At 39.3% G+C, this 9004-nt stretch overlaps 1 protein-coding gene across 7 annotated transcripts in view; it reads right to left on the reverse strand.

Annotated features, from left to right (window-relative positions):
* Positions 1-9004, reverse strand: part of CEP128 (centrosomal protein 128kDa) — a 397477-nt gene that overhangs the window by 218332 nt on the left and 170141 nt on the right. For all 7 annotated transcript variants that reach the window (XM_015558069.1, XM_015558067.1, XM_015558065.1 and 4 more), the window contains one exon: positions 8146-8496. In XM_015558069.1, the coding sequence (XP_015413555.1) occupies positions 8146-8496 (351 nt within the window). The remainder of the gene's footprint in view (positions 1-8145; positions 8497-9004) is intronic.

Consider the following 9004-nt stretch of genomic DNA (forward strand, 5'->3'; position numbering starts at 1 on the left):
GCGTGCTCAAGGGAGGGAGAGCCCAAGCTGGGACCTTACTTTTGTGGGTTTAAAGGCAGAGCGTTTAGGGGAGGTCTTCAGGGAGGATCTCAATAGAATATTCATCAGTTTTATGCTGATGTGCCAAAATGAGATTTATTCCCTTAACTTCATTTGTCCTTGGGTGTGATTGGCAAATGGCTCTAATTGGATTTCTGCTATCTGTCTCCCTGAATAGGGTGATTTAAGCTATTTACCCTCTGGTTGGGGAGAAGTGCAAAGCATTTACTCTTGAGTGTCCTTGGTTTGGGGAAGATAGGATTTACTAGATGGCTGCAAACTGCTTGGCACCTAGATTTACTAGATGGCTGCAAACTGCTGTTTAACTATCTGTCTGGATTTCCCAATTCCTTTTGCCAAGAAATTTTCTAGCCTCTTACTAAACTGCCTCAATACTTGCAAGACAATTTGACACTTCACATTTTAATACATCAGTGTGAAACAATCCATGATAAAATTAGTGAATCATTCAAAAGCAAAGTTTCTTCAAATCCCTCAGTTCAAACAGGGAGAAACAGAATGAAGCTGACATGAGAAACAATAAAGGAGGTGGGTGGGTGATTAAGCAGTTGAGCTCTGGCCAGAGAACTGAATTTGCTTCTCAGTCCAGTCATAAGTAGTTCAATGGCCTTAAGGAAATTATCTTTATAAAGAGCATAGTAGTTACATCATAGAGCTGTGGACACGTGTGGGAAAGGGGATACAAAAAGCAGGGGTGGGATTTAAGTTCAAGGAGAAACCTTGGTATTCATGCAAGAGAGTGATCAAAACTGTGAAGAGGAATGACTGATAAGTCAGTGTCCCTGGATTGCAAACACTGAACACAGATAAATGAGTTCACTTTGTAAAGATTGTAAGGCAGGAAAAATGGCTGGAATTACAGATAAGCCTAAGGGTAGATGTATTGTTTTTCTACTGCAGTGTAACAAATTCCAACAAATTTAGTGGCTGGAAACAATATCCATTTATTACCTCACTGTGTCCATAGGTCATAATTCCAGGCAAGGCATTCTGCTAGGAGTCTCCTGGGGCTGAAACCAAGGTGTCAGCTGACCTGGACTCTAGTCTGGAGCCTTTGGGGAAGAATCCGCTTCCAAGTTCATTCACATTGTTGGCAGAATTTAGTTCTGTGAACTTGGGTTGCTGTTTCCTTCCTAGCTTTGGGCCAAGGGTTGTTCTAACTTCTAAAGGTCATCTGATCTCCTTGGCTCAGGGTCTCTTCTGTCTCTGACACCAGCAACACCACAATAAATCTCATAGTTCTGAATCCCTCCAACTTCCCCTTATCCCAGTGATGGCGAACCAATGACACGCATGTCAGAGGTGACACGGGAACTCATTTTTTTGGTAGATTTTTCTTCGTTAAATGGCATTTAAATATATAAAATAAATATCAAAAATATAAGTTTTTGTTTTACTATGGTTGCAAATATCAAAAAATTTCTATATGTGACATGGCACCAGAGTTAAGTTAGGGTTTTTCAAAATGCTGGTATGCCGAGCTCAAAAGGCTCGCCATCACTGCCTTATCCCAACAGACAAAATTCTATCTGCTTTTAATGGCTCTTGTGATTAGATTAGGCTCATTCAGATAATCTCCTTATTTTAAGGTCAACTGTGCCATCTAACATAACATAATCATGGGAGTGATATCTCATCCTATTGACAGGTCCAGTCAAAGAGTAAAATGTCTTTGGGAGGTCACTCAACTTACCAACTAGAAAAGACAAAAAGGAACAGAAACAAGTCATGGCTGTAAGGACACTAATACCACCTGAGAAAAAGGGGAGGAGACTTAAATACAGTGATTAATTTTTAGAACAAGTAACAAAGTCCCCTGGCCATGAGTTGAGAGACTTCTGTGCAGCCCCAAAGATAAAAATCATATTTTCAAGATGAAGCTCAAGCAGGTAAAATGTCTTTGATTTAAAAGACTATCATGTTGCCGAAACTGGTTTGGCTCAGTGGATAGAGCGTCGGCCTGCGGACTAAAAGGTCCCAGGTTCGATTCCGGTCAAGGGCATGTACCTGGGTTGCGGGCACATCCCCAGTAGGAGATGTGCAGGAGGCAGCTGATCGATGTCTCTCTCTCATCGATGTTTCTAACTCTCTATCTCTCTCCCTTCCTCTCTGTAAAAAATCAATAAAATATATTTTAAAAAAAAATAAAAGACTATCATGTCTTCCTAAAGTTGGTTTAAACAGTGAGGATATTTTTTCCCCCCACATAGCAGGAATTGATTGGGTCGCTCAGGAAGAGTCCTTCAAAGCTCAGGCTCTGCTACTCTACAATTCTGCAGGTTACACACACACACACACACACACACACATCACATCACATCACATCACATCACATCACCTCATGACAAAAGAAACAGTCAAGTTTGGGTTTTTTTTTACTTCATATTTATTTCTGCTATGTGTCTGACCTCCCTCTCTTGCTTGGACTAACTTCAGGATGGTAGATAATTCGACTTTTCCAACCCTCAAAGACTCCAAATTATCATACTCAGAAAATTTGGATTACAAATTGCAGATTTTCAATTTCTCCACATGAAAAATTTAGCTCTCTGCTTTTAGACAGACCAGTTTTAACCCATACTTGTCTTTCTCTTGTAGGACCTTTCTGAAGGCAGCAAGAAGTACACAACATACGCCAACATCCTAAAGTTTTCTTACTGGTCACTTAATACCACACTCTGAGGCGTAGCATCAATGCCCCAAGGTATGCTTTCTGATGGTTAAACCAACTACTTCCAATAGCACAGTAAAGTGTGCCCACTGTCCCTTTAGAAATGTATGATCCTCCCTGTCATCACCCCACTTCTCCATTTAGCCAATCCTATATTTAGGTTCTTTCACTAATAGCACCTAGAATTGCTGTTTCATATCAGCTACTGAGAATAAGAGAAAAACTACAATCCTAGTTGGCTTAAACCACCAGGTAATTTATTATCATCTCCCGAGACAGGACTGCTGCAGACACAGTACGTCAAATCTCAGGTCCACCTCTCTGCATTTCTCTCAGCAATATCCTCTCTGTGTGAGGCTTCATTCTCAGGACCATAGCAAGACAGCTTTGGCCATTCCCGGCATTCCAGCCAAATACAACATCAAGAGAAGGAAAAAAGCTCTCTTCTCATGCATCATTTTTAAGAGTGAGTAAATGTTTACCCAAAGCTCCCCAACAGACTTCATAGAGAATTCTTTATTTATTGATCAGAATAGGCTTGCATGCCTAGTAGTTGGGCCACATGAATTTCTTTCTGAATGGAATGGAATGGAATGGAATGGAATGGAATGGAATGGAATGGATTAGGGTGGGGAAGTAACCAAGACCACTATAGGAGCCCACTGACATTTCTATGTAAGTTTTGTGTGGGGATGGAAAAAGTAGAGAGCTGGGTTGATTATAGATTGCAGGTCAGTAAAATGTGTGAGGTGGAAGGAAGAAATTAAAGATGCCAGTGAGCATGTCATCAGAGTAGCTTTTCAGGAAGTCCAGTCTGATGGGAAAAAAGTGATTGCAGGAAATGACTGAACAACCAGAGGAATGCAGGAAGATGAAAATCAAATGCCAATGGTTCAAAAAGGAAAGGAGGAAAGAGGAAATGTGTAAGATCAGAGACTGTAATTTTGGAACTAGCGATCTGAACATACAGAAATTACAAATGATAACAAATTTTAGTCACAGAACTTAGCTGCTGAGTGGTCTGAAGGTAAATTAGGAAATTAGTGAAGTATGAAGATACAGAATTAAATAGGTTAATGACTGAAACTTTATCGCCAAAGATAATGGCCAAAATTGCATGTGATGAAACAGGTTGAGGGGAAGTCAGGTGTAAAAATCCATGAGAAATGTTGACACATAATGGAAAAATACATCGCAGTCAGGAACAATAGGGAGAATGTTCTAACCAAGAAAACCCTGCTTCTAAAGGTCAGCTGTAAGTAAAGATTATGAAAGAACTGTAATGGCTGGGTAAAGCCAAAAGAATGAGACTGTCTAAAACCATGGTGGATATGAGTAGGAGCGAACTCCTCAAAGGCCTGATGACAAAGGACACGTAGTTTTTTTTTTAATTAACTAAAGGGTGGACAAGGAAATTAAAAATAATAATAATAAGTTATTTATTTGCCTGTGAGGGAACATGCAGATTGCTAAATTATGCTAATTCAGGGTGGGGCAAAAGTAGGCTTACAGTTGTGAGTACACAAAACAGAATTTATTCTTATATTATTATGCATTAATTATTGTATAATTTTTCACACGAACAACTGTAAACTACTTTGGCCCTACAATATATATCAGTGATCTATCCTTTCCTTAATAGCATTTGATAGGACTGCTTACATATTTTTAAAGTACTCACTTAAGCATTGATCCTTCTCACTTTTTAGACATGAAAAATTCAAACTTTAAAAGACAGTATGTATTACATATTGCTCTTGTTTTTCCTCAGCATGAAAGCAATACACAGAAGGAAAAATGACAATATAAGATTCTTGAAGTCAAAGATTATCAAACAAAAAGCTCAAGACACACGAGCAAGCCAAGTATTCTGCCAATTCAGAAAACACACACAAACATACACACACACATAACCTAAGAGGATTCCCATTATCCATGTTAAAAGGATATATGAATTTGGAACATTCAGAAAAGCATATGTTATGAACAGAATCAGTTGATTTTTTTCTTTAGCATTTTCCAAGCATGTATAAAAGCCAATGACTTCAAACAGCACTTCAAAAGTAAAACAAAGGTTTCATGCTTATTTTTGGCCTGAAACTAATATATTTTATGTCAACTATAATTTTTAATTAATTAATAAGAACAAAAACATCACAACTTATGAGTAGATTATATGTATCTATAGAATTTTAGGTCTTCCAATACACATTCATCTACATATCCTAAAGAATACCATGATTCCCTGATGTATACATCCATGCCATTGTCTTTGAAAGGAAAGTATACAATCTGATTTCTGTTTGTTTCTGCAATGATATGCCATTTGACTGTATCCCATATCCTCCAGTAATTAAGTAGCTTTTAAGATGATATATATATATAGATGTACCTATATATATCTATAGATACATATCTATAGATATATATAGTAGTCTACCAAGATTCCAAAAATGTAAAAAGCAAAAAAAAAAAAAAAGGCAAATAAATCAGAGCTCAGAGCAATATTTAGAAAAATAAAAGCTTTTAGCCTTCTAATGTAATTTTTAATAAAGTTTGGGTTTTTTTTCATCTTAACCAGGGGATATGTTTAGATAGAAAGAGGAAGGGATAAAAAGAGAGAGAAAAATCCATGAGAGAGAGAAAAACACGGATTAGCTGCCTCCAGTACATGCCCCAACTAGGATCAAATCTGCAACCTAGGTATGTACCCTGACCAGGAATCTAACCCGCAACCTTTGGTGTACAGAACGACAAGCCTGTCCAGAACTGAGCAATCTGGCCAGGGCCCTTCTAATGTATTTTTTTTTAATATATTTTATTGAGTTTTTACAGAGAGGAAAGGAGAGAGATAGAGAGAAACGTCGATGAGAGAGAAACATCGACCAGCTGCCTCCTGCACACTCCCCACTGGGGATGTGCCCACAACCCAGGTACATGCCCTTGACCAGAATCGAACCTGGGACCTTTCAGTCCGCAGGCCGACGCTCTATCCACTGAGCCAAACCGATTTCGGCTTCTAATGTATTTTTAACTGGAAAATATTAAAGCAGAAAATAAATTATTCTGTTAAAAGATATGGAAGTATGCACAGAACTATTTTTAAAATCCAAAAATTATATTTTTTGACCATATAAAATGGCTCTACAAAGCTACTTATTAAACAATTAATTTATTCTTTAAACCATAATATGTTTTACTTGTCAACCAGTATCATTTTTATTTTAATATACACTTCCAAATATACCCTGGAGGCACTTTTTGAAAATAATTAGTCCTAAAAAAAAAAAGGAGTAGGCTGTATTACTAATGCCTTAAGATGGCTTTGAGATTGTATTAAGAATCAAATTCTCATTAGTGGTATTACTCAGTAAGATGTATAAAAACACTTTTCCCCAAAATTATTTACAATGTATTTCCACAACACAGATTTACTGAACACATGCATTTGCAGTGAAATATATGTTACCCTTTCTTCCTTGATTAACCATTGCTCTAACTGCAACATGCTGCATTAATTTTAAGTCTTTTAAAGTGGAAATTACAATGCCTGCTGTGATAATTGTGATACTACCCTAACTATGGCAATCACTTTAAAACTACTTCTTTGCTTATTATTAGCAATGCTAAGTGATAAAAAATAATTATATCAGGAGTATCTGAAAAATGATTGTTTAACAATCTTTAATATTCTGAAAAGCTCAATCTAGAAAACTCTCAGCACCATGGGTTAGGAAACTGCCTGATGGCATGGACTCTTCTAAATTTCTTCTAATTAACTAAAATCCCCAGATGGTTCTCAATTAATCAATCCCCCCCAACCACTGTTCCCCCTAGCAACCTCCCTTATAGGCAGGCTCACTGAACCAGTTGCCAGACCAGGCTGACAGCAGAATAATCAAGGTTGAGCAATTTCCTGGAATCAAATCAGTTCAGATTCAAGTCTGAAAGCTTTAGAGCTGTTTACATCTGGGCAACTAGTCCACCCAGATGAGCCCGCTGGGTTAAATTGGAAAGCAAGCATCCACAGTGAGGGCCAAGCGATCACTTCCTCCATCATCCATAGCTGAGAAACTCCTATGTAAGAGGTAAAATATCTTTTCCATGACAGCTCATCTGAAACAAAGACCTGTCACTCTTATGTGCTGACAATTGATTTCATGAATGTAAATGTCTTACATTTTGTTTTCTTTTTAAAGAAAGTCAACTTATCCAAATGATGATTATTTTAGAATGTTCATAGTTCTTGACAAGTGACAAATGACAAAGAAGAAATGATAAACCAAGACTAAACATGGATAAAAATCAAATCATGACTTTCCTGCTTATCTATACATATAAAGAGGTAATATGCAAATTAGGCCTGGATGCCGTAACAGGTAACCACCAGACAGGAGGAGGTTGTGTGCACAGGTGAGGCCCAGAATGGAGATGGAGACAGACACAGGGGGGCCTGCTAGAGCCACCATGGCAGCTTGGGCAGCCCCGGAGTGGACACAGGCAGAAGGGCAGGGAGGACCTGGGGTGGAAGTCAGGCATGGGTCCTGGCCACCCGTGACGCTGGTCTGGTCTGACTTCCGCGGCAGCCCGGTGCTGCGCGAGTCAGGCGTGGGTCCCAGCCACCTGAGGCGCCAGTCCAGCCTGACTCCCGCGGCAGTCCGCAGGGTGCCTCCTCGCACTGGGGGAGGTGGGGCACCTTTTCTAGTTATCTTATAAACATCTGGGTTTAATTCAACCCAAAGATATACTGGAAAATCAACATAGGAGCATAAAATCCATTTAAAGTAACTGATTATGCAAGAGAAAAAATGATGTGAAATGCATACATAGATCAGTGAAATTCTTTTCATTGCTTTCAAAAGGGCACAAAAGCAGGGTCTTAAAGAGGCTTGTGATCTGAAAATACTATTCATTCAATGAGATTATCGATATCAGTCATCTAACTAAACCCATTATAGTGGCTGCCACAAAATGGTCAAGTAGTAACTACTGCATTTTTAAATGTTTCTTTTTAACAAATACTTAAGTTGAAGAATACCAAGAAATGAAATTATAAAATATATGCCTTGGGTGAAAAGTCACATAATTCTTAAAAAAGATTTTGTGATTTTCTTACACATGAATATTAAGCAATGATTTCAATGTAAGGAAATAAAAATTAAACTGGAGGAGGGGTTATTCTATTTTAAGGGCCAACTCTGAAAAGCCATGGAATAAAAAAAGGCTTTTAAAAGATTAAAAAACAAAACAAAATCACTCTTTACCTTCAAAGAGTCAAGACATAAACACTCTTCTATCAAGGACATCTTTATAGATTATATGCACAGCATGGCGAATAAGTGTTTGATCACAGGACAGATGAATGAATGGTTGGTCACAGCAAAAATAATTCCTTAGCAATTTGGCGTTTATACCTGATTATTCTTGTCTGTCAGTTGATCCAGAGTTTCAGATTGTTTCTCCATTGCTCGCTCTAACTTCTTATGCTTAAGCTTCCACTGCCTAATGGAATCCTGAGCTTTCAGTTTCAGCTCCTCTCTCCTCTTCTCTGCCTCCTGCCTCAGGGCCTCTGACTGCTGGAACTCTAGGAGGTACTGCTCAGCCTGCTTGGTTGCATCCTCAGCATGATGCGTCAGCTCGGAGATCTGGTGGTCAGCTTGCTTGCACTTGGCATCACACGTCTCAAAGTGATTCTGGATCTCCTTAAGTTGATCCAACATCTGTAGTTGCTGTTTTTCCTTGTTGTCCAATTCACGTGTTAAATTCTAGAAATAAAGCAGGTGAAATATTAGGTACAGATCTTGTCAAAATTGGATGCATAATATATCAAACAAGAGTCTCTAATGTCACTGAAGCGGGAATCATCTGCATTAAATTTCATTAGCAACCAATCTGGAACAGTGTCCTTTTCTTTTGTTATGTATATAGTAGAGGCCCAGTGCATAAAATTCGTGCACTGGGGGGAGGGGGGGTCCTCAGCCCAATCTGCAATCTGGGACCCCTCGGGGGAATGTCTGATTGCCAGTTTAGGCCCGGTCCTGGGAATCGGGCCTAAACCGGCAGTCAGACATCCCTCTCACAATCCTGGACTGCTGGCTCCTAATCACTCACCTGCCTGCCTATCTGGTCACCCCTAACTGCCCCACCCCGATCGCCCCTCACTGCCTCTGCGTGCTGGCCTGATCGCCCCTAACTGCCCCACCTACTGACCAGGTCACCCCTAACTGCCCGCCACTGCTGGCCAGGTTGCTCCCAACTGCCCCCTCCCTGCCA

This window comes from Myotis davidii, unplaced genomic scaffold (assembly GCF_000327345.1).
Source record: "Myotis davidii unplaced genomic scaffold, ASM32734v1 scaffold309, whole genome shotgun sequence".
NCBI classification, from domain to species: Eukaryota; Metazoa; Chordata; class Mammalia; order Chiroptera; family Vespertilionidae; genus Myotis; species Myotis davidii.